Raw genomic sequence first — 27,049 nt, forward strand, 5'->3', positions numbered from 1 at the left:
CTGGATGTGATGCTCTGACTTATGGTAGAACCTATGCACTTGTAAGTCGCTTTGGATTAAAAGCTCTGCCAAATGACTAAAATGTAAATGTAAATGTAAATGTCTCCTGACAAACTACAGAAAATATGCCCGCAGCGTATCATCCTCTCCCAGGCCAAACGGGGGCATCGGTGAGGGGGGACAGTTACACTTGAGAGCTTGTAAGGTGTGGTCTTCATTTGAAAAACGTGACTCATCCGTGTTTGCGAATCAGTCTAGGCCCTCGGAGATGGCGAAGGTGAGTGCACGGGAGTGCAACGGTGAAGTATTATTTCCCTCTCCATATAACGTCTACGTTACGTCATCTTGCCTTTTTTCTGTACCATCCCAAAAGTGCTGTTCTGCCGTCTACTGTCTACTGTGATCCAGGTCAAGACAGGGTAACAGTGTACTTCATCATAGGTTCTCATTTATCACTGTAGCAAGGGCAGGGCTGCCATATTGGGGTAGAGTGTGGGGGGAATCTGGTGGCGGGGCCCAATGAAGATCTTTTCATGGAGAGCCAAATCCCTGCTATGAGTTTGGGGCTTCTGTGGAACAGAAATAATTCATAACTTTTTTTTTTTTTTTTTTTTTTTTGTTAACTCATAATACACGCCTATTCCCAAGAAGGCTGCCGACAGAACAGTACTTGCATTGCGCCTCGGGAGTCAATATTTTTTTTAACAAAAATTTTAACCTTGGAGGCTTAATACCTTATGTAGGGAAACAATAAAATAGTAAACAGGTTGTCCCAATTAGCCTACTTGTTTGCCTTGGGAGCATGAATTTGTTTGTTGGACAAAGTAAAATGATCTATTAATTAAAATTACCTAAGATAAGGAGAGGCTTTAGAGGGCAGGTATGGAAGATATTGGAATATACACAAAGGGATCAATACATTTCAGTTCAGCTTCTCTTCATAGGGTCGAAACACAAAAGATAAGAGAAACAGAAAACCTGCGACTCTCGCAATAGCCTCTGCCTTCTTGCAGAGTTCACCAAGTGGTCACTTTATTAGGTACACCAACTTGTAAATGCAAATATTTAAACACCATACTCGTAACAGTGGTAGCAATAAATTGCAATTTGCCGCATTTTCTTTTCGGACATGCACATCTCTAGCTATTGTTAGTGGGCTAGCTGTAAGCCCACAGCGTATCATCCTTCCCCAGGCCGAACGGGAGGTGTGTACGCAGGTGGGGGGTAGTTACTATCACCACTTGAGAGCTCGTAAGGTGTGGTTTTGATTGACAAAACGGGACTCTCTTTGTTTGAGAATCAGTCTAGGCGCTCGGAGACGGCGAAGGTGAGCGCTTTGCTGAAGTATTTTTTCCAAGTCAACTTTAAAATGTACAATTGCCTAGGACAGTTAAATGAGTTTTTACGGAGTCTTAACTCCATGCTATGAGCACCATAACCAATTCCCGGTCAGACCAGTCCAGCGCTAGCTCCATGACCGAGAGGCAAGCAGGCGGTAATAAATATTACCCAGAAATGATGGACGGATCCAGCGTCTTGGACCACAGCAAGACTATCGGGGGATATGGTGCGGGACATGGAGGGGGGCATGAAGGGTATGTAGCAGTCACTCTTTTTCGTGAACTATCAATACGCAGCTGTAATATATGCTGTGCACTGTAAATTTTGTTTCTTCAAAATAACGCTTTTCATGTCGCCCTTGATTGTACTCTGTCACCTGTGTAATCTTGATTATGTTGTGGCACAACAATTTTTTTGGTGAATTGAATTCGCTTAAAGTAAGACATTACACATAGGCCCCTGTGTAAGTAAGCATTATTTAGAAAAAATATAAAAAATATTTATTTAAAAATATTATTAAAATGAAATATCGGTAGCCCATTAAAAGTTTTTTTGTTGTAGCTCCCCATTCGTTTTTGTGTGACAGGTGGTTACACACGCATGGTCCCTTTTTTTCCTGGGTATTTCCACGTGCTGAAAATAACACTCATTTTAAGTAAACATATTGATAATGTGTTGTTAAAATGATCATAGAGCAAAATGCAATACATTAAATTCCAGCCACATTATTATTATTATTATTATCATTATTTTCCATCCATCCATTATCTTAACCCGCTTATCCTGAACAGGGTTACAGGGGGGCTGGAGCCTATCCCAGCATACATTGGGCGAAAGGCAGGAATACACCCTCCAGTCCATCGCAGGGCATACACACCATTCACTCACACACTCGTACCTATGGGCAATTTAGACTCTCCAGTCAGCCTAACCTGCATGTCTTTGGACTGTGGGAGGAAACCAGAGTACCCGGAGGAAACCCACGCGAACACGGGGAGAACATACAAACTACACACAGAGAGCCCCGGCCGACCGGGATTCAAACCCAGGACCATCAGTGCCGCCCTATTATTATTATTATTAGAATTATTATTGTTATTGTTGTTGTTGTTCCTGTCATTTTGATTTTTATTATTATTGTTATAATAGTAGCAGTAGCAGTAGTAGTATTTAGATGCTTTTTAAATGAAACATTGTTGACATCAATATAGTTTTATGAAAATGAAAAATCATGCCATGAGAAAGCTAATCCTGCTTTCTCAAACAATGCTGTTTGGCGCATTGGTGGCTGTAACTCCATGTATACAATTAGAGTACTGCTAGCAGCCCAGCTAGAGCATTCAATTATTATGATGGATATTGTCCATAGAAGTGATAACATGTATCTATAATGGTTGGTTATGCATCTTTGCTTTTGCTTTTCCCCTTCAGTGTGCAGGCCCTTCATCAGAAAGCACAAATCCTGCCGACTCAATTTAAGGAATATCTGGCCAAAGCAGACATGAGTCTTCAGACTGTAAGTTCTACTAAAGTGTTTAAATCTACTATCCAGTGGAGGCAAGTATGCTGTTTTTACTAATAGAAAGACTATATATCAACATATAAATGTTTTACTGTTCAAAATAATCCTTTGGTCCTTGCTTATATTGTTGACATACTTATTTGTAACCAATCCAATTTAAGCCTGTATTAACAGCACTTTCTCCCTTCCCCCTCTCTTTACATCCCACTTTCTTTCACTTTCTCTCTCACACATTTAACTTCCTCTCTCCTCCCTGTTTTCACTCAAACTCTCATTATTTCCACTCATCAAGGCAAATTAATTTTTTTCTTTCAAAAAAAGTTTCAAAAGTTTTAGTTTTCCTCACACCGCCGTGTAGACTGTTAAGTATGTTAATTTGTGGGCTGTGGGATTAGGGCAAGAGGCAGAACAGAAACTTCAGCTGTTATCAAAACTCAAACCAAGAAAGGATTCATGAGAGATAGCAAGGTAGAAACCACTACTATCCAAGAGAAACATCAGTACTCCTCTCACAATTGCAAAGAAACATCTGGATGATCCCCAAGCCTTTTGGGATAATGTTCTATTGAATGATGAGTCCCAAGTAGAACAAGTAGTATAATTCTGTGCTGATAAGAGTCTGGGGAGTGAAAGGCTTTGTGTTGCCATCTAGAGGCTTGTGATTAGAACAGTAATGCTCAGATTAATTAAATCTAGTGTGCAGAGCTCCAGCCCTAGAGGGCATTGAGGTGCCGGAGTTCATCTGGGAGACTACTTACTCTAACACTGTGTCTCTCCCCCATGTTCTGACCAAAATAGTGCATCAATCCCCTGGGGGGGGGTCTGTGAGGACTTAATTATTATTTTAGTAATGCAAAGTGTCAAAAATCTGACACAAATGAAAGGCCTTTGTTAACTTAGTTGTGATATTTCATTGGCTTTAAATGAAAAAGTTGCCATGTGTGTATTGTCGAATGAAGAGGCGGATATTTTTGCTGTGTGTAGTGTTTGAGTGAGTTTGAGCTTCCTATAGTAGAGAGCCCTGCTGAAAAAACTGAAGCTAGATTTTCAAACAGCTGGTAGCTGGTTGACCAGTTCAGACTAGCTCCCAGCATGACGTGGTTTGACCAGCTCAAGCTATTTTTGAAACAGCTGGTCGACCAGCTCATACCCAGCTAGACCAGCTTCATGACCAGCTTGGCCATGCTGGTTAACCAGCTTATACTCAGGTAGACCAGCATATGACCAGCTCAATTGTCAAGCTGTTTGAGCTGGCATAGCTGGGTTTTACAGCTGGGAGCTTCCTGCTGACGGATGCTCTGTGTGCCTGTGTCCTCCACAGCGCCTGATAGAGACCTCTCCCTGGGGCGATGACCAGGACACCATCGCGCAGCAGATGACGAAGCACAACAAGTTCCACAGCTCCATCCAGAGGAGCCCGGAGGTGGAGCATGCCCGGACCGAGCTGGTACTGACTATGTGCTTTCTTGGCTTGAACAAGCGTTTGCTGTTTTAATTGTTTTAAGATATAAGAGAAGTTCTGTCCCTGGATTTCTTATCAAACTCTGAACAATTTAATCAGCCCAATTATTTATTCTAAATGCTCTAAATGTTGACTGTGCTCCAATGTTAGAGGGGGCTAACCAGCATTCAGCCATTCACAAAATGTCTGCCAGACACAAGCTGGTCCTCCACGACCTTACCTATAAAGCTAGATGTCTCACAGGCCCCAACCCCTGGCCATTTCCCTTCTCCTGCATAGTGTGCCTTTAGATGCTGTTGAGGTTGTATATCAACACCCATAACTACCTATTTTAACATATTGTGATAATGTATTTTAGTTACAATATAAAATTTATTTTAAAATGACATATACATTTATTTGTCATTTTATTTAATGACTAAATCCATTCATCCATCTGTATATTGATGAAATTTTTCAGAAAATGTCCTGGAGCAGGTCCAACCAGCTTCAAGACCTATCAAAGATCTTCAAGGATATCTCCGGGGAGATCATATAGGTGAAGGAACGTAAGGAAGAGGAGCTAGTGTTTGACTGGGGTGACAAAAATATTGACAACTATATCCCCAAGAAGCAGGATAGCTACTTGGTAAGAGTTCCCCATCCCAGAGCCACCTGCCTTTAACCAGGCTGCATCCATAATTACATACAATCCAGGTTGACCAGCACTCACTCGATACAGTATAAATTTTGAAGTGATTTAAAAATGTTTGTTTTGTTTTTTTCTCAGAGGCTGATGCGTGACCTGGAGAAGAAAGAAAAGGATCTAAATAAACTCAGTGAAAATGTGAAAAACCATCTGAACTATAATCACCCTGCTGCTGATAAGATTAAGGTACTATAGGTGTTGCCTGACCCTCTCCTAACCTCCTTATGCATTATGAGGACAGGAAAGCATCCATTAATTTTATAACAGAACTATTTCAAAGAAAAACAAGACATTCATTTTAGCAAATGCAAGATCAATTTACTATGATGGTTTCCAAAGGGTGGGATGTACTGTAGTTTACTCTCTGAAATCATTGAGCCACCCTTGTCACCCTCTCAGAAGATTGAACTGCTGAACCCAGGAACTGACTTGTCTGGACAGAAAAAGACTATATGAATGAATGATAAATGATCTCTAATGAGGAAGGCAGACCTCCTCTGTCAATCCATAGTCCCCTGTGTTAGACTCCCTTCAGACGCTCCTTCAGCCCCCTGCCTGTGAAAATCACGAATAAGCTCTGGGTCCAAAATGTCCCGAGAGGGAACCCAAGAGCGCTCCTCAGGACCAAAACCCTCTCAGTCAATAAGGTATTGTTTGCCCCTGCCCACGCAGTGCTCAGCCAGGATGCGATGCACCGTATAGACTGGACCCCTGTCAATAAGCCGTGGAGGTGGCGGGGGAACCTCCGCCGGGGCCAGCGCACTTATCAATACCGTTTTGAGGTGGGAGATGTGGAACGTGGGGTGGATTCTCATGGACCGGGGAAGTTGGAGGCGCACAGTAATGATCAAAATGGTCCCACGAAACGAGGAGCGAGCTTGCGTGACTCCACCCGTAATGGCAGATCGCGCGTGGACAACCACACCCGTTGCACCACCCTATAGGATGGCGCCGACCGGCGACGCCTGTCAGCCAGCCTCTTCTGGTTGGTTGTAGCCCTTAGGCACGCAGTCCGCGCCTTCCTCCAGGTGGCCCGACACCACCAAACAAAAACCTCAGCAGAGGGCACTTCGCCCCCTGACTCCAGTTCCGGGAACAGTGGCGGAGGGTACCCAAACTGAACCTCGAAAGGCAAGAGACCTGTGGAGGTGTTCTGCCGCATATTGTGCCCTGTTAATGCCCCCCCATGTAGCCTAACCTGCATGTCTTTATACTGTGGGAGGAAACCTACAGAAACATGGGGAGAACATGCAAAGTCCACACAGAAAGGCCCAGGCCAGCATTCACACCCAGGACCTTCTTGTTGTGAGGCAACAGTGCTATTCACTGTGCCACTGTGCTGCCCAGGCTTGTGTAATGAGAGACCTGCTGTCCTTCCTCCAGGCTACTGACATCCAGGCCAAGTACATCGAGCTCCTCACCCACTCAGGTGACTACTACAAGTTCCTGGGGGATTTGCAGAATAACATGCAGTTGCTGAAGGTACAGTATGGTACAGAGTGGAGACAGGGAGTAAATAATTGTAGGGGCAGGGCTCTTGTATATTAATGCAGGGAGGATGACCTGCGTGACATTTTGTAAAAAATGTTAGCCATTTTCCAGATAAAAAATTGTTTCAAGCATGTCTTTATAATATGATAGCATACAATTCTAATGTATAATACATATTATATACACTCAGGGTGGTCACACCAAATATTGATTTGATTTAGACTTTTCTTCTGTTCACTCACTTTGCATTTTGTTAATTTATTCACATTTCTATTTTTGAAAGCATTCTTTTTTACAGCATTTTTTCACACCTGCCAAAAACTTTTGCACAGTACTGTAAATTCAATATATCTACTCACAAAACATTTAGCAATCTAATCACTTAAAATTTGACTTTACAATTATAAGATACATATGTGTAAACGATGCGAGCTTCCCTGATCATTTGTGTGTGTTATCACACTTGTGTGAGATGTGTCTCATGGAAAGCCTCCATTTCTAATCACTCAGGTGGGAACTGGAGTTTTGGAAGAAGAGCTAAGATGGCTTCTGGCTCAGTATTGGTCCCAGACAAACCAGTACCTGGCAGACAGCCTGGCCCGCTACCAGCTGGATTCCAAGCAGGAGTTGCGGAGTCTCCAGGAAAGCCTGGACAAAGCCCTGAGGGACTACAGAGCTGCCACAGAGAAGCTGGACAGGCTGACCGCCGAGCTGAAGGCCCTGCAACAGCAGCTCACCCAGGAGCAGCCACAGGTCCGAGAGGTCAATATCCGCTATGAGACACTTTACAAGACCATTGAGGAGCAGAGCAAGATGCTCAACGACCACAGCAGGGGGATCCAGAGGCTCCAGGGCATGACTAAGGAGCGACTGGAGGAGGAGCTGAGGGCCCTCAGGCAGGTGAGTGATGAGCTAAAGGAGGGGAAGGAGAATAATGACACCCAGAACTCCACCTATATATGGAAGGAAAGGGACAGGTTGAAAGCAGTAAATGAAACAATCCTAAAGCAAGCGGCTGTGTTATTATTTGAGTTATTATTAAATTCTTTCCAAATTTGGACCATGGCTGCTTCCTTATGGATTTTTCCACTTTTTTGTCTCATCACAAAAGAGCACATGCTTGGTGGCATGCATTTGAATAATTTGTGAGGTCGCTGCATTTTTTAGCTGTCAGTTAGTTTAGTTAGTCACTTGTAGCTTGCAACCTCCATGGCATTTCTTCATACAATGTCACAATTAATGTGATTTCAGATGAATTCCTAAACTAATCTGTAGAATGTGATCATACAAATCCTGGAATAGCAAGCAGAAATGACTGCTTTATATTTACTTTCATGACATGCCACTCAGGACACCTGTTTGCTTGTTTAATTGTCTTTTACATACCCTGTTGCAAAAAACAGTTCAAGCGAGGTTTTGAAACAGCTGGTAGCTGGTATTTCAAGCTGGTCAAAGCTGGATTTTACACCAGGGTAGTATCTCTGCCTGTTTGTGCTGGAAGAATGTGCATCATTCTTGTCAGTACAAACCCAGCAATTCAAAGTGGATAAATGTAGGCATATTCAAGGTTGTACTGTGTTGAAATGCCAGTTTGAATACATTGCCATTACCTTCATTTCGATGTGACATATTTCAAATTGAGACTATGGAATGAGAGAGAGAGGAATTACCTTTAAATGCTAACATTGATGTAATTAGAACAATGATAGAGTATGGATATCAGAAGAGCTCTATAAGCCTTTGCTCTTATATCATGAATCTTCAATGAACTTCAAATGATTGTAACTGTCATCACTCTTTTTTTTAATTTACATACATCAGGCCTAATACAAGGAGCTCCTGGAGGAGAAGGAAAGTCTCAGGATGGTGGCTCAAGTGCAGGGGCGGGTCCAGAAGAATGAAGATGAGCAGAAGCAGCTCTGGAAGCGATATGAGCTGAAATATGATACTGAGAAGGTCAAGACGGTGCAGGAACTCACATCCCTTAGGAGTGAGATTGAGAAGCTAACGGCCTTGGAGGACCGCAACAAAGGCCAGCTGCAGAGCTCTGAGCGGATAATGTCTGAGCTGGCCTGGATCAGAGATGAGCTAGAGAAGGGACGTGTCCAGAAGAATGAAGATGAGCTGAAGCAGCTCCAGAAGGTTGTTGAGGAATGGAAGAGCCAATATGAGCGGAAATCTGATACTGACAAGGGCAAGTTGCAGCAAGAACTCAAATCCCTTACTAGTGAGATTAAGACGCTAACGGCCAAGCTGAGGGCCTTGGAGGTTGGCTACAAGAAATGCAGTCATACCTCCACCCGCATATCCTCATTTGAGGTGCAGCTACAGACCATCAAAAAGAAGGTGGAGCAGGGGCTGACCCAGAAGAATCATGACATTGAGACGCTCACAACCAAGCTGCAGAGCTTTGAGCAGGTAGTGTCTGAGCTGGCCCGGATCAGACATGAGCTAGAGAAGGGACGGGTCCAGAAGAATGAAGATGAGCTGAAGCAGCTCCAGAAGGTTGTTGAGGATTGGAAAATCCAATATCAGCTGAAATCTGATACTGACAAGGGCAAGTTGCAGCAAGAACTTGAATCCCTTAGAGGTAAGATTAAGACGCTAATGGCCAAGCTGAGGGCCTTGGAGGATGGCAACAAGAAATGCAGCCATACTTCCACCTACATATCCTCCCTTAAGGAGCAGCTACAGACCAACATCAAGAAGGTGGAGCAGGAGCTGACCCAGAACAATCATGAGATTGAGAAGCTAACAGCCAAGCTGAGGGTCTTGGAGGACCGCTACAAGGGCCGGTTGCAGATCTCTGAACAGAAGCTTCAGAGGGAGCTTAAGTTGTTCCAGAGGCGCCTGGAAGATTTAGAAAAGAGAATAAAGGTTCACCACCATGTAATCACTATCAAAGAGATAACAGTGCGTGGAATCTGTGGATGGGTCTCCATTACTGCCCTGGTAGAGTCCAAACTCCTCAACCCCTCAGACGTCCAGAAGATTGCTCAGGGCCAGCTCACCATCGAGGACATTGAGAGCAAGCTAAAGAGATACCTACAGGGGTCAGGCTGCATCGCAGGAATCTTTCTTGGGAAGGAAAACAGGACCCTCCCCATCTACCAGGCTAAGAAGGAGGGCCTTCTCCGACCAGGCACCTCCCTAGTGCTTTTGGAAGCACAAGCTGCCTCTGGTTTTACGATTGACCCCCTTAACAAGACTGTTCCTGACTGTGGAGGAGGCATGTGAGAGGAACCTGATAGGTCAGGAGTTTAAGTTTAAGTCCAAGCTGCTGTCAGCTGAGAGGGCTGTCACAGGCTAGGACAAGCACAAGGACCCACACACAGGCGACATCATCTCCCTCTTCCAGGCCATTGAGAAAGACATCATAGAGAAAGGGCATGGAATCCGCCTACTAGAGGCCCAAATTGCCAGCGGTGGTATCATCGACCCCAAAAAGAACCACCGCATTGATGTGGATGTAGCCTTTCACCGGGGATACTTTAACAAAGAGATGAATGACATACTAGCCGATGAAGGGGATGACACCAAGGGCTTCTTTGACCCCAGCTTACCTTACTTACCTGCAGCTGATGAAGAGGTGCATCACTGATGAGAAGACCGGCCTGGTTCTACTTCCCCTTTGGGACAAGAAGGAGTCCAGGATTTTGAGGATGCGAGAGCAAGAGTGCGAGTGGGAGGGAATCATCATCTTGGCAGCTGATAGTTCCATCCGCCTGGTGGTGGTGGATCAGAAGACTGAGAAACGGTATGACATCCAGGACTACCTGGACAAGGGCTTGCTTAGCCAGAGCACCATTGATCAGTACCACTCTGGGGCACTCACCCTCACCAAGTTCGCTGACCAGGTCCTCAACAAGAGTAACATGGACGTGTCCATAACTTCCACTTGTGCAGAGGATGTTGCCATGGTAGAGGAGGACAACGGGAGGAGGATTATCCAAACCACCACCACCTCCTCCACCTTCAGCCTCTCCTCCACCAGCTGTATCCGGTTGCATATGAATGAATCAGTCTTTTTCACTGGACAGAGTTTTAAATATCTGGAAATAAATATTACACCGCATTTAGATAATCTGTTCAAAGAAAACTATATCCCTCTCATAGATAAAATTAGAACAGATCTGTATAATTGGTCCACTACCATCTCTCTGGGGAATAATAAATGTTATACGAATGAAATTGTCCCAAGATTACATTACTGAACATGTTACTTATCTGCAGCTTTTTAAAATCTCTGAACAAACATATTTCAAAATGGTGTCATGGTCGTTGGTGAGACAGGACTCACGGTGGGTCCAGATGGAAGCTAACCTTTTTGATCCCTTGCCCTTGGATTCTCTTATATTCACAAAACACTTCAATAAGATAAAAAACATGGATCAATGTTTTACTGTTTTCAACACACTTTTAGCATGGAAGGATTTTGCTAAGAAGTTTGGTATTATCACGTGTACTTCAACCTACTGTCCTATCCATCAGAATCCTGATTTGAACAAACACTTCATCAATTAATATATGCACATGGACAAACATGGGTATAAAACAATTTATAGATTTGTTTCATAAAAACAAGCAATTAAAATCATTCATTGATTTAATAATTTGGTATTCCTTATACAGAGTTTTTTAAATATGTACAAATTCAGAGTGCTGTCCGTTCGTAAATAAATTGTGGTCTAGATTAAATAACTGAAATCTATTAAAGATTTGGGGAAAAAATCTAGGGATGGTCTTGGAGGAAAATAGCTGGCTAAATATTTGTGAAAGAATACATTTCTTTCACAAATGCATATTTTGAATTAAATAGGCTACATTGTGCAATGCCTGCTGTAACAGCTGTGTTGGAATGTCAAAGCTAAACTCTATTAATATTCTATCTACGCAAGACTGGCATGCTGTGACTGGTAATTGGTCATTATGAAGACAAGAGGAAGTATGTTACTATCGTTTTATTTTAACAATACATTTGAATGGATGCCAAAACATTTACAAAAGGTATATTGTAAGTGATGTTGGTGGCACTTAAGTGACACACCCAATGGTAACTTGGAGAGTTTTATTACTTACCTTATATAACCTTTTAAAAGCAGGATTTAGCTTCACGTACAGTGCAGAGTATGAACGGCTTCCTGGTGGTAATCTGTTCTGTTCACTTTTTTAAAATGAAAACTGGGTTATGCCAAATTTGACATGATTTTGTAGCCGCTGACAAATTTCCAGCATGAGGTCCGAATATGAACATCGGGAACGACGGACGGGCGGCTTCACCCCTTGTAGTGTGACATCAGTGATGTGGCGTCTGGGACGCCCCACGACACCCCAACAAAATGTCTAGCATGTCAGATTTTTTTCTTTTTTCCTACCTAGTTTGACACTCCTGACAACGGTCAATGACGTGCTCCTGGACATAGGTCAATTGGATGACAGAGTGCTCAAGATCTCTTTACCCTCCTCCCCGAGGACCTATGAACTCACACAAGATTGTGATCATGGCAGCATACGATGATTGGTCGGGGTCATACTTGTAGCGTTGCCACTCTCCTGGCCAAGATGTTTTTTGGATCACTGGATGTTTTTTGTTATTCTCACCATTCTCTGCAAACTCTAAAGACTGTTGTGCGTGAATATCCCAGGAGATCAGCAGATCCTGAGATACTCAATCCACCCTATCTGGCACCAATAATCATTCCACGATCAAACTCACTTAAATCACATTTCTTCCCCATTCTGACATTTAGTCTGATTCATTGAATGAGCATCTGGAGAGATGGTTGTGAATGCTGTGACCGAAATGATGTGCTGGAATGCCCTAGTGTGTGGTCACACCCAGATGGAGTCCATAGCGTTATTGAACACAAAGCTGAAAAACAAGAAATCTATGTGCAGTGCACTGCAAATCCTGAAGGCCTATGACGTAATACATTGGTCACTAATTCTGTGTTTTATGTCTAGTGGGTATTCCCTACGTTTTTTTTTTCTCTTAAGGCACACCAGTTCCCAAGAAGGCTGGCGACAGAACAGTGCTAGTATTATTCCTCGGGAGTCTATCGTTAATTGTTATCACAACGACAAGACACAAGATTTCCTTAAATGAGGAACTTAGCGTTCGAGTAGAGTTCACTCCACTTTATTATGTACACAAACTTGTAAATGCTAATATTTAAACACGATAGTATTAACAGTGCTAGCAATAAATAGCAATTTGCCGCAATTTACCGCATTTTCTGAAGGACATGCAAATCTCTAGTTATTGTTAGTGGGCTAATTGTAAGCCCACAGTATATCATCCTCCCCCAGGCCAAACGGGAAGTGTGTACGCAGTTGGGGGGGGGGGGGCAGTTGCTATCACCGCTTGAGAGCTCGTAAGGTCTTGGATTGGCAAGACGGGGCTCATCTGTGTTTGTGAATCAGTCTAGGCGTTCGGAGACGGCGAAGGTGAGCGCACGGGAGTGCAACGGTGAACTATTATTTCCCTCTCCATATAACGTCTACTTTCCGTCATCTTGCCTTTTTTCTGTACCATCCCAAAAGTGCTGTTCTGTCGGCTACTGCCTACTGTGATCCAAGTGAAGACAGGGTAACAGTGTACTTCATCATAGGTTCTCATTTATCATTGTAGCAAGCAAATTAGTTTTTGTGTGACAGGTGGTTACTGTCACACACGCATGGTCCCTTTTTTCTGGGTATTTCGACGTGCAGAAAATAACACTCATTCGATGTAAGCATATTGATAATGTGTGGTTAAAATTATCATACGAGCAAAATGCAATGCAGTAAATTCCAGCCGCATTATTATTATCATTTCATTGAGAGCCAAATCCCTGGTATCAGTTTGGAGCTTCTGTGGAACAGACATAATTAAAAAACTGTCAGTGTTTATGTCTAGTGGCTATGCCCTAGGTTTTTATTTGTTAACTTATAACACACCTATTCCCAAGAAGGCTGCTGACAGTATTGTGCCTCGGGAGCCTATTGGAGTTATTTTTAATTTTTATTTTTTTTCATTTGATCAGTGGCAGCGGGATTCCACTTACCTGGGTGGGGCGCCATACATACATGCGCGCGCGCGCACACGCAGGCACATTTTTTAAAACAACTATTTTAACCTTGGAGGCTTAATACCCTATACAGGGTTCATAGAAAAAAGGAAAACAATAAACTAGTACACGTGGTGTCCCAATTAGTCTACTTGCTGGCCTTGGGAGCATGAATTTGTTTGCTGGACAAAGTAAAATGATCAATTAATTGAAACTACCCACGATGGGGAGAGGCTTTAGAGGGCAGATATGGATGATATTGGAATATACACAAAGGGATCAATACATTTCAGTTCAGCTTCTATGCATAGGATAGCGTTCGAACACATAGCGAGTGCCCATTCAGGATGTTCGAACAGCACCTGAAGCACAGCAAACCGACTACAGTTTTGCACTCTATTATGCAGGCTCATCTCCATTGAATCTTTATCTGCTTAATCTTAAAATGCGATTGCAAATGAGCTGTGTGCTCATGGAAGCCTGCGAGGCAATAAATAGCAATTTGCCGCATTTTCTTTCGGACATGCAAATCTCTAGTTATTGTTAGTGGGCTAGATGTAAGCCCACAGCGTATCATCCTCCCCCAGGCCAAACGGGAAGTGTGTACGCAGGTGGGGGGCAGTTACTATCATCACATGAGAGCTCATTAGGTGTGGTCTTGATTGACAAAACCGGACTCATCCCTGTTTGCGAATCAGTCTAGGCGCTCGGAGACGGCAAAGGTTAGCGCACGGGACTGAAACGGTGAAGTATTATTTCCCTCTCCATATAAAGTCGACTTTACGTCATCTTGCTTTTTTTCTGTACCATCCCAAAAGTGCTGTTCTGCCATCTACTGTCTACTGTGATCCAAGTGAAGACAGGGTAAGGTAACAGTGTACTTCATCACAGGTAATAACAATGTTAACCCTCTTCTTATATTTGGGGTTAATTTGACCCCATTCAGAGTTTGACATCTTTAAAATACCAGTTAACCTTTTATAAATCTTGATACTGTATGGTTTTTCTATTTTCTAAACAAAAGTCCTGTAACAACTTTGCATGTGTTGTATAGGCTTATTTTAACCCTCTGTAACTGTATAAAATGTCTGAAAATATACAACCATTTTCATTTTTATCTCAGATTTCTGTGGATGATTCTGGTGGCACTTTCACATACTGGTGCAAAACTTTCACTTAATGTACCTCACACTCTAAAATGAGATGTTTCTCAAATATTTTTCATATTTATCGATAAAGGCTAGCCATTTGGGAGACAATAAGAATGCAACACACAAAGTGTAATCATTTTGCGTTTATTTAAACTGTTGGGGTCAATTTCACCCCAAATATAAAGGTGGTCATAAACTCTTAACATTATAGGGGGGTTAAGTAGATGGTTTGTCTCTAATCAAGTGAGTGATGAGAGTGAGGTTTTAGTTCCACATCCCTATGAGGTAAAGCAGGCTGAAGGCGCCTGAAAACGGTGGGGTAGAACATCATCTGTCTGAAGCTTCTGCCTGACTGGCCACTTATTGGCCAAGACCAAATTTGGGAATGGAGAACTTAACCTGTTCTGTCGCTATCTAGTTGCCATCAGACAAAAGCAAAATTATTTGGAACTTCACTTGCAGTTGAGTTGAGGGTGGCTTGTCATAGAAAAGTTGAATGTAAATAAATGACAGCTGATACCTGCCTCTGGAGAAATTAAAAGTGTAATAACATGGTGTGGCCAATGCTTGCCTTAGTCAGTCTTCCCATGCACATACAACTTCAGATGTCTTAATGTGCACATTGTGAGCCGATATGATTGAAAAGTACGATACAGACACAGAAATGTTCCCATGTAAATTTGGCCCTTCCAAATATGGGACAGAAAGCACAAAAGAAGAGCGAGCACTGGGCGTTGGCTAGCTGTAGGACATTCTCAAAACTCTCAAATACACCAATCAGCCACAACATCAATATTACCTGAAAATCATAGACTTTGATTGATTGCATGTCGATATATTTAGAATAATTCCTTGTTTTTCACTTGGCAACAAAACAAACATATTAAACACATTACGCTCAACACAAGATAAACACGAATGTATCCCCATTTAAGGAACTATTGGGTCTTTATTAAATTCATGATGTGGCTAACCACATCGATTCAGCTAGAAACGTGGCAATATTCTATCATTAAAAGAGAAAGCTGCAAAACTGAAACGGTTAAATCGCGACTCCATATCAGCAAAATCTTAAAGTGAGTACAATTTAATACTTGTTGTGAAAACTGGATGAGAGGCTCTCCGTGTTTGCGAATCAGTCTAGGCGCTCGGAAGGTGAGCTCACGGGAATGCTACGGTGAAATATCTTTTTCCCTCTCCATATAAAGTCTAATTTAAAATGTACAATTTCCTAGGACAGACGTTGGATTAAAAATTACGAGTACGATAACCAATTCCCGGTCCGATCTGTCCGGTGCTAGATGCACGACTGAGGGGCACGCAGGCGGTAATAAATACTACACAGAAATGATGGACGGATCATTATCACAGCAAGTGGCATATGGCGCGGGACATGAAGGGGGACTTAGAGGGTATGGAGAAGTCGCTCTTTTCCATTAAATATCAATGCGCAGCTGTAATGCATTTTATGCACCGTAAATTTCGTTTCTTAAAAATAACGTTTTTCATGTTGCCCTTGGTGGCACCTGTATAATCATGATTATGTTGTGGCACAACAATTTTTGTCTAATTTTGGTTAATCGAATTCGCTTAAAGTAAAACGTAAGCATTATTTATAAAAAGATATACGTGTTTCAGTGTTTCATTAAAAGCATTTTTGTTATAGCTCCCCATTAGTTTTTGTGTGACAGGTGGTTACTGTCACACACGCATGGTCCCTTTTTTCTGGGTATTTCGACGTGCAGAAAATAACACTCATTCGATGTAAGCATATTGATAATGTGTGGTTAAAATTATCATACGAGCAAAATGCAATGCAGTAAATTCCAGCCGCATTATTATTATTATTATTATTACTATTATTATTATTATTATTATTATTATTATTATTATTATTATTATTATTATTGTAGTAGTAGTAGTAGTAGTAGTAGTAGTAGTAGTAGTAGTAGTAGTAGTATTTAGATGTTGTTTTAAATGAAACATTGTTGACATAAATATTTATGTTTTATCAAATGAAAAATCATGCCATGAAGCTAATCCTGCCCGCTACTGTTTGGCGCATTGGTGGCTGTAAATCCATGTATTCAATGGTAACATGAAATTATTATGATGGATATTGTTCATAGAAGTGATGACATGTATCTATAATGGTTGGTTATTCATCTTTGCTTTTGCTTTTCCCCTTCAGTGTGCAGGCCCTTCATCAGAAAACACATTTCCTGCTGACTCAATTTAAGGAATATCTGGCCAAAGCAGACATGAGTCTTCAGACTGTAAGTTCTTCTAAAGTGTGTATACCTACTATCCAGTGGAGGGTAGTAAACTGTTTTTACTACTAGAAATACTATATGTCAACAAATAAATGTTTTACTGTTCAAAATATTTATTTTCTCCTTGCTTATATTGTTGACATACTCCTTTGTAACCAATCCAATTTAGGCCTATATTAACAGCAAACAGTGTTCTAGGTCACACTAGCAAAGTTTCCAAAACCCTTATAGCTAGAGCTATAGCTGCTTCAGGTTTGGCAGTTGACAAAATGCCAGCAGTCAGTCCAAAATGTCTGATCAACACTATTTGTCAGAGAGCCATGTTAAAGTGCTGTTGTGTGCTGATGTGTGTTGAGGAGTGACTGAGAGATTATTGTGATGAGGTAATGCTCAGTGGTGCTTATACCAGTGTGACACAGGCTTACAATGCATCCTCCTGTGGACCTGCAAGATTACAAGTTCATTCGATTTTATCTAAATATCTAATAACAAAATTACATTAAATAAATAAATACATATAAATAAAGAGAATAATTCTAGAAATAATCAATATCATAAAACGAAATATGATTGCTGAAGCAAAATGACCAATTAGGCTCATGTGCCATGTTAGAGCTCCACCCTGTGGAGAAAAAAAAAACCCTACGATATGCCAGAACAGATCCCCGATAGCTAGAGAAAAGCAAAGAAGAAGAGTGAGTTAGCTGCATTCCAGATGTGTTCATGCGAGCTGCAAAGAAAAAAGATTTAAGACTACAGATAAATACGAAACAGAAACTATTTATGACCGAATTGTACCGTATACGTACCCGTTTTACCGGTTGATAACAGTACCAAGAGCTAAGTAGCTCCAATACTCTCTGCAGTGAAACTGAAGAGTGAATAAACACGCCATTTTTTCTGTTGATTTAACAAAGGAATTGCTTATAGTTTATAGTTAAGTTTATATTTTTATTGTATTGATTGTGTGAAACGAGCCTCCCAGGAGAAGAACATTCCTCAATGCGTGTGCAATGAGATCAGCAGATTCTCTCACTGGCAATCTGGGGTATCTGAAAACGTTTTGCTATCATTTCTGTGTTGAACGATATGTTTTCTCCCAACGGTGAGCAACGTTTTGCAACAGGCTTTGAGGTATGTTTGCTTCCGTTTGGTGGGTGTGTCGGGAGTCTAGCCTGAATCATAGGAGCCATAGGAGCAAACCATACTACGTCAGTCAGTCCGCCCATGGTTTGCAACAGGATGTTGAACGCGCCACACCCTTTCTGTTTAAATAAACGTTTTGCTACGTTTTGTCGGGGCTGAAGGTAGCCCTGGTATTGTTGAACTAATTGAGAATTGAGTTATTGAAACAAACTTAGCAAATTGAGAGACCGAGAATTTAAGGAAAGAAACAAAGTGATTTCTTGTGTTTGTGTATACTGATTGTTTGAACTGTTTAGTGTTAAAAGGTACAATATGTATGATTTCTGAGCCTTTTTCAATGATAGGAAGGGTTTGGTCTTGTAACAATGTTTTAACACAAAAATCTTACCTATTTTACCTTTAACAGTAAACGTAATGATATAAGTAAAATAGGAATAATAGTTTGTTTAATTCATGCAAAAATAGGATTAAATTGGTGGGCAATTACAGTGTTATGAATGTAACATTTGGACACAGAATGACAAACAAAATCCCGCAGAAAAAATACCGAAGAAGACAAAACAAATTGCCAAGCTCCAAAGTCAACTTGCAACTCTGACTGCAAACAAGACACACAGACGCTAGCTCTAGCCATGTTATTGTCAAGTCAAGTAGGGAAAAGCTGACGCAAACGCAAAAGCAGAGTCCAGAGCTACAGACAAACAGCAAAGTGTCAAACCCCAACCCTGGTACTGTTTCAAATGTGGTGAAGATGGCCACGTCACCACTTCCTGTGAAAATGACCCCAATCCTGCATTAGCAGCCAAGAAGAAGAAAGACAGTCTGAGTGGGAATCATGCAGTCGTACTGCAGTCGAGCTCCTTTAAACTAGGAGCAGTTCCTGTTACGGGGTGAATGGGGAATGATGTTACCAATGAATGTCCTAAACGCACCAAGATCCTGCTAGCTGATTCAAAGCCTAGACGGCACACTGTCAGCCACCCAATGGATTAGTTGGTGAAAAGTGTTCCGCTCAGATACAAATAGCAGGTAGAAAATGTAACTGTTTGCTGGATACGGGATTGCAAGATGAGCTGCACAAAGATTACTCCAAAGTGCAAAATCGTCAGAGAGTTTCCCCAAAGTTTGGATACAAGCAAGTCCTGAAAGTCTGGCAAATGCGACAAAAACAGACCACTGAGGGAAATGTAATTTATTTATTTATTTATCAGGGACAGTGCACATTAATCAACATTTTCAGCTTTCACATCAATGTAAATGCGCCAGAGTTAGCTAATGAGCTGTAGTCCCCCTAAAGGGCTGCTGAGACTCCCCGGGAAGGACCCAAGGGTGATTCCAGCTGGACAGTCTGGTTTTATGCGCGTCAGTCACCATCCGACAAACGTGTTCTGACTAATGGGCCATTGTGGAACATCCGTCTTCTTCCCCCTTGCCTGGACGACTAATAGTCAAGACTTCTGTCTAGACCGCAGTATACCTATACATCCTGAGGACAGAGAAGCTGTTGGAAAACATCTCCAAGAACTGCTTAGCGCAGAAGTGATCAGAGAGTCTAAATCAGAGAATATAGCCTAAAGCTAGCCCCGGAAAAATGCATCTTTACGTAGACATCAGTCAAATACTTGTGCCATATAGTGTCACACCAAGTTCAAACCTGAAAGAGTTTAATTCCTTGAATTCATCCGTTATTACAGAAGATTTATAAAGGACTTTTCACACAAAGTACGGCCTCTCAACGACTTGACATCTGGATATCCACCTACCAGGAAGAACTTGAGGGTCAACAATGGGCAATATCGCAACCGAAAAGAGCCATTTTGTGGCAGGTGGATCACCGCATGTCAAGAGGCATTCGACCTGATCATAAGGGAACTGACAACTGTGCCAGTGCTGGCTTTTGCTAATCGACAGCTGCCATAGACTTTATATACAGACGCAAGCACTACTGGGTTAGGCGCTGCCCTCTACCAAGAACAGGACAGGCACCTGAGAATCGTTGCCTATGCTAGTAGAGGACTTTCACACAGTGAATCCAGATACCCTGCCCACAAACTAGTTTTTAGCCCCTAAATAGGCTGTAACTAAAAAGTTTCATGATTATCTTTACGGCAGTTTATTTACTGTAGTAAAGGATAACAATCCCATTATGTACTTTCCACTGCAAGATTGGATGCAACCAGTTCCAGATGGTTAGCCGCTCTGTTGACATATAATTTAAAGTTGCAATACCAAGCTGGAAAGCTGAACAACGACGCTGATAGTTTATCCTGACGACCACATGGAGGACTATCGAACGTTTTCACATCCCAGAAAGAACAGGAACGTATCTTGAATAAGGTCATCTGGTAAACTCCGGTGATCCTGGAGAAATTAGCGTTGATGTGGTTCAAGCCATTTGTGAGAGTCATCTCATCAAATTGACCAAACTTGCTGCTGATGTTGACATTGCCTATGTTGGATCATTGACAATGCATCCAAGTGCTATATCTGACAGTTAGACACAATGAGAACAGTGGTGGATTAATAGGTTATTTACAATCTGCCTTGTGCTGAAATCAAGAAGTTGCAATCAGCTGACCCATGTATCAGGGAAGTTCTTCAGTGAGAAAAGCACTCCCCAGTCTACCTTACCTTCTCAGAGTTGGATCATCTAGAGCTACAAGATGGCAGGAAAAGAATAACAGGATCAAACAAATTACCAGCTTGTCTTACCTAAGAAGCTCCGAACTGATGTGTTAAAGAGTCTGCATGATGAGTTGGGTCACATGGGCACTGATCATACCCTGGATTTAGTCCGGAATCACTTTTTTTGGCCTAAGATGACATGTGATGTGAAGCATAAAATCAAAACCTGTGGTTAGATGCAAGACCTTACCCGAATATCAAGGCAACAAGGCCATTACTGCTTGTCTGTATGGATTGCCTGTCCATAGAACCTGATCGAAGCAACGCTAAAGACGTGTTCGTAATAACTTCACTCTTGTAAATGTGTTCCTCAGTATTTGTAATGTACTTGGTCTAATTCATCATTCAGGATCAGAGTTAAATGCTAAATTTATACAGTTTGATGTGGGGTAATGCAATTCAGTGTTTATTTTCATGGTTTGGGAATTACAGGGCATCCACCAGGACACGATCCGTGACGAGTATATGGGGCTGAGGGAGAAGATCCTGATCCAGCTGGACGGGATGAAGGACACGGACAAGGCCAAATTCTTACGCTCTGAGCTCAACCTCATCAACCAGAAGATAGAGAGCCTGGAGGGCTTCTCCTCCTCCTACATAGAGAGGTGGGAGCAGTGGCACGTCTGCATCGACTGCAGCTTTTTTCCTTGGAAAGCTGTGGTTTCAGCCAGCAGTTTAGCGACAATGTGGAATGGAAAGGGTCAATGGAATGACATTTACATTAACATTTTAGTCATTTGGCAGAGGCTTTTAATCCCAAGCGATTTACAAGTGCATAGGTTCTTTGAAAGGTTAAGAGCATCAAATCCATAGCTAGTAAAATATGCATGAAGGGCTGTTCTAAACAAAAAGACAGTCATCATAAGTGCCTTTTTTTTTAAGGGTTAGGGTTAGGGTTAGACAAGAGAGATATCGGAAGGGGGGGGGGGGGGGGCAGGGAATCAAGAGGGATGACGAAGGTATTGTCTGAAAAGGTGTGTTTTTAGTCTGTATTGAAATATGGGGAGGGATTCTGCTATCCTGACAGTGGCAGGCAAGTCATTCCACCACTGAGGAACCAGAACAGAAAACAGGCTTGAACGTGCTGCTCGACTGCCAAGGGGCTCGTAGTGAGAGAACCACAGGGCGACCGGAGCTGGCAGTGGTCTTGCTGGGGTGTAGGGAGCAAGAAAGAACCTGCAGGTTCTGGCAGTGGAGGATACATGTGGAGCGAGGGAGAGCAGGCAGAGATCTGTGTGGTTCCCGGGGTATTGAGAGGGAAGGAAAGAGTTGAGTGTCATCGGCATAAGAATGGTATGAAAAGCCATAGGAAGAGATAACAGAGCCAAAAGACATGGTGTATAGAGAGAAGAGAAGAAGAACTGAGCTCTGCAGGACTCCAGTTTGTAGGGGGTGTGGGTCAGAGACTGAGCCCCTCCAGGCCACCTGGTAGGAACGACCAGAGAGGTAGGAAGAAAACCATCCAAGTACAGATACTGTGAGACCCATCCCAGTCAGGGATGAGTGCACAATGGTGGACTGTATCGAAGGGAGCCGACAGGTCAAGGAAGATGAGGACAGAGGAGAAGGGATTTGGCCTGGAGTGGAGTGCCTTAGTGACCGCGAGTTGGGTGGTCTCAGTGGAGTGGCCACTCTTGAAGCCGGACAGGTTGGGATTGTTCTGGAGAAAATAAGTTGACAGTTGGGAGCAGACCGCATGTTCCAGAGTTTTAGACAGAAAGGCAAGAAGAGAGACAGGCCGGTAGTTGTTGAATGAGCCGATAAAAGTTGGGAAACTTTTGAGGTGTTACTGTATGCTCTATAGTTTGTTATATTTTATAATGTATTGTGATATTGTAAGAAATAATAGGTTCTATCTTCTATGCATAATATTACAATCACATAGACAATGCTCTTACTATTGTAAGTGACTTACAATATAGGAGAAATGAAAGGGCTTTCACATCAACATTAACATGGCAATATGTATATTTTATCAATACTTGGCTATATATGCATTCTGTAGAATTATTATTTTTTGCTTTCAATCTACTATGTCTTCAATGTAATATGCATCAATTAGTTTGAGAAAGTTTGGAGTGTGTATGTGTGAGGAGCCGTTAGCCTTGTGTCTGAGCCTCTGGCGCCCCCTTTCTGCAGGCTGAAGGCACTGCAGGCTCTACAGCAAAGCCTGCTCCAGGCGGAGGACATTGTCAAAGTGCATGAGGCCCGTCTGACCGAGAAGGAGACCTCATCTCTGGAGGACTCTCGGGCCGCCCTGAAGGTAGCCAGCCATTCGGTCATTTATGTGTCAGAGCCTACAAAGCACGTCCAGTGCCATGCTATAGGCAGGGCTCTTATATATTAATGCAGAGGATGACCTGCAGGACATTTTGAAAATAATGTTTTTTCCAGATAAGCAATTCATTGTCTTAAGCATGTCTTTATAATATGATAACATACATATTCAATTCTAATGTATAATGCATATTATATACACTCAGTGAGCACTTTATTAGGTATTTATTAGACTTATTGGTCTTCTGCTGCTGTAGCATATCCACTGCATTTTTTAGCTGTCAAGCAGTTTGTCTGCAGTTGTGTCACTCGTAGCTTGCAACCTTCATGGCATTTCATCATACAATGCTTTGGGGGATATGTCAAAATTCATGTGATTTCAGATGAACTCCTAAACTAATCTGTAGAATGTGATCATACAAATCCTGGAATAGCAAGCAGAAATGACTGCTTTATATTTACTTTCATGACGCAAAAAAACAGCTCAAGCGAGATTTTGAAACAGCTGGCAGCTGGTATTTCAAGCTGGTCATAGCTGGATTTTACACAGTACAAACACAGCCATTCAAAGTGGATAAATGTAGGCATATCCAAGTTTGTACTGTGTTGAAATGGCAATTAAATACATTGCCATTACATGACATATTGACATATTACAAATTGAGAGTATGGAATGAGAGAATCAGCAAATCTGATATTTCAAATAGCAAACTATTAGTCTGCTAATTAAAATGCTAACATTGATGTAATTAAAACAATGATACAGTATGGATATCAGAAGGGCCCTATAAGCCTTTGCGCGTATATCATGAATCTTCAAATGATTGTAACTGTCATCACTCTTTTTTTTAATTTACATACTTCGGGCCTAATGCAGGAGTACCAGATGTGCTACAAGGAGCTCCTGCAGGAGAAGGAAAGCCTCAGGATGGTGGAGCAAGTGCAGGGGCGGGTCCAGAAGAATGAAGATGAGCTGAAGCAGCTCTGGAAGCTATATGAGCTGAAATATGATACTGAGAAGGGCAAGGTGCAGGAACTTGAATCCTTTAGGAGTGAGATTGAGAAGCTAACGGCCTTGGAGGACCGCTACAAGGGCCAGCTGCAGAGCTCTGTGTTGGTAGTATCTCAGCTGGCCTGGATCAGAGATGAGCTAGAGAAGGGGCGGGCCCAGAAGAAAGAAGATGAGCTGGAGAAGCTATGGAAGGATTGGAAGAGCCAATATGAGCGGAAATCTGATACTGACAAGGGCAAGTTGCAGCAAGAACTCGTACCCCTTACTAGTGAGATTAAGACGCTTACGGCCAAGCTGAGTGCCTTGGAGGTTGGCGACAAGAAATGCAGCCATACCTCCACCTACATATCCTCCCTTAAGGAGCAGCTACAGACCAACATCACGAAGGTGGAGCAGGAGCTGACCCAGAACAATCATGAGATTGGGATGCTAACAACCAAGCTGCAGAGCTTTGAGAATGTAGTGTCTGAGCTGGCCTGGATCAGAGATGAGCTAGAGAAGGGACGGGTCCCGAAGAATGAAGACGAGCTGAAGCAGCTCCTGAAGGTCTTTGAGGATTGGAAGAGCCAATATGAGCGGAAATCTGATACTGACAAGGGCAAGTTGCAGCAAGAACACGAATCCCTTTGGTGTGAGATTAAGATGCTAATGGCCAAGCTGAGGGCCTTGGAGGATGGCAACAAGGAATACAGCCATACCTCCACCTGCATATCCTCATTTGAGGTGCAGCTACAGACCATCAACAAGAAGGTGGAGCAGGGGCTGACCCAGAAGAATCATGACATTGAGACGCTAACAACCAAGCTGAGGGTCTTGGAGGACCGCTACAAGGGCCAGTTGCAGATCTCTGAGCTACAACAGAGGGAGCTTAAGTTGTTCCAGAAGCGCCTGGAACATTTAGAAGAGAGAATAAAGGTTCACCACCGTGTAATCACTATCAAAGAGATGACAGTGTCTGGAATCCGTGGATCGGTCTCCATTACTGACCTGGTAGAGTCCAAACTCCTCAACTCCTCAGACGTCCAGAAGATTGCTCAGGGCCAGCTCACCATCGAGGATATTGAGAGCAAGCTAAGGCCATACCTACAGGGGTCAGGCTGCATCGCAGGAATCTTTCTTGAGAAGGAAAACAGGACCCTCCCCATCTACCAGGCTAAGAAGGAGGGCCTTCTCCGCCAAGGCACCTCCCTAGTGCTTTTGGAAGCACAAGCTGCCTCTGGTTTTATGATTGACCCCCTTAACAACCTATTCCTGCCTGTGGAGGAGGCATGTGAGAGGAACCTGATAGGTCAGGAGTTTAAGTCCAAGCTGCTGTCGGCTGAGAACGCCGTCACAGGCTACAAGGATCCACACACAGGCGACATCATCTCCCTCTTCCAGGCCATTGAGAAAGGCATCATAGAGAAAGGGCATGGAATCCGCCTGCTTGAGGCTCAAATTGCCAGCGGTGGTATCATCGACCCCAAAAAGAACCACCGCATTGATGTGGACGAAGCCTTTCGCCGGGGATATTTTAACAAGGAGATGAATGACATACTGGCCGATGAAGGGGATGACACCAAGGGCTTCTTTGACCCCAACACAGAGGAGAACCTTACTTACCTGCAGCTGATGAAGAGGTGCATCACTGATGAGAAGACCGGCCTGGTTCTACTTCCCCTTTGGGACAAGAAGGAGTCCAGGATTTTGAGGATGCGAGAGCAAGAGTGCGAGTGGGAGGGAATCATCATCTTGGCAGCCGATAGTTCCATCCGCCTGGTGGTGGTGGATCAGAAGACTGAGAAACGGTATGACATCCAGGACTACCTGGACAAGGGCTTGCTTAGCCAGAGCACCATTGATCAGTACCACTCTGGGGCACTCACCCTCACCAAGTTCGCCGACCAGATCCTCAACAAGAGTAACATGGACCTGTCCATAACTTCCACTTGTGCAGAGGATGTTGCCATGGTAGAGGAGGACAACGGGAGGAAGATTATCCAAACCACCACCACCTCCAGCCTCTCCTCCACCAGCACTAGCTCCACCTCTTAAAATCTTTTCACAGTGAGAAACTGGTGCATTGAAACCAGGGATAGAAGGCAGGTGGGGGGCGGTTGGGAGATTTATGATCATACAATATTTAGGCAAGCTTAGGTGTAGACTGGTATCATTTAGTGGTAAGAATAAAAATGCTTACTTTGATTTAGCACAATTTATATCCAGCTTCTGATGTTAATGCATTTAATGTGTTGGTGTATTTTTTCACTGATGAGGAATATGGGAATATTGACATTTTTATTTTTTTAAGTGGGAAACTGTGGCGTAGTCCCTAGGGCGGCCATCAGCTGTACGCTAATATCCCCAGTACTTCTGTGGGTTGAATTCCCCACCATGACACTTTTTGCTCTGTGTTTCCATCTCTATCTGTAACCCTCTCTGCTTTCTCAGTCTTAATAAAATGGAAAATATATGTATATGAGGAGGGCACGCTGTTTCCTCTCCTTTTTTAAATAAAAGACATTTAAATGTATGAGAGAGCAACATTTTCTATGTTTAAGCACCTTTGGAGGAGGTTCATTTTTATTGTACTGCTTTCTCTGATCATTATAGCATAAAAATGTTAAGTGCCGTGCCTTTTCTATGGACCTGCACACTCTAAAACACTACTGTTACACAATGAACATGGTTCAGTTTCCTAGACATAGCCAAACTAACCAAACACATTTACGCAAATGCACTTCTAGTGTTTGGTGTGCTTTTGTATGTATAAAAAATAAAAGGTTTTAAACCACTAACAAAGTGAGTGCAGTGCTTCATTCATGTTTTTTTGTCTCATTTATTTCTTGATCAAAACCATCCACCCTCTTTTAATAGACTTGAATGAATTCTCCCTGGCAGTGGCAAAAGCTTAGTTTAAAGTTTGCTTATTATTGTTGTTTAGGGCGTCAAAATGAAGTCTTCGAGGGCCAC

The 27,049-nt window shown here is 42.7% G+C and overlaps 1 protein-coding gene and 1 pseudogene across 1 annotated transcript; both read left to right on the forward strand.

Moving 5' to 3' along the window:
- The first annotated feature begins 268 nt into the window (after nt 1-268).
- On the forward strand, nt 269-12,022 carry LOC133120642 (desmoplakin-A-like; annotated as a pseudogene).
- A 2,253-nt stretch (nt 12,023-14,275) lies between these two features.
- On the forward strand, nt 14,276-26,780 carry LOC133120643 (desmoplakin-A-like). Its single transcript, XM_061230353.1, has 6 exons — nt 14,276-14,444; nt 16,896-16,980; nt 21,241-21,413; nt 22,948-23,071; nt 23,963-24,733; nt 24,881-26,780. The coding sequence occupies exons 2-6, from the start codon at nt 16,966-16,968 to the stop codon at nt 26,129-26,131; spliced, it is 2,334 nt and encodes a 777-aa protein (XP_061086337.1). The 5' UTR covers nt 14,276-14,444; nt 16,896-16,965; the 3' UTR covers nt 26,132-26,780.
- Nucleotides 26,781-27,049: the final 269 nt, after the last annotated feature.

The sequence above is a fragment of the Conger conger genome, unplaced genomic scaffold (genome assembly GCF_963514075.1).
Source record: "Conger conger unplaced genomic scaffold, fConCon1.1 SCAFFOLD_109, whole genome shotgun sequence".
NCBI lineage: Eukaryota > Metazoa > Chordata > Actinopteri > Anguilliformes > Congridae > Conger > Conger conger.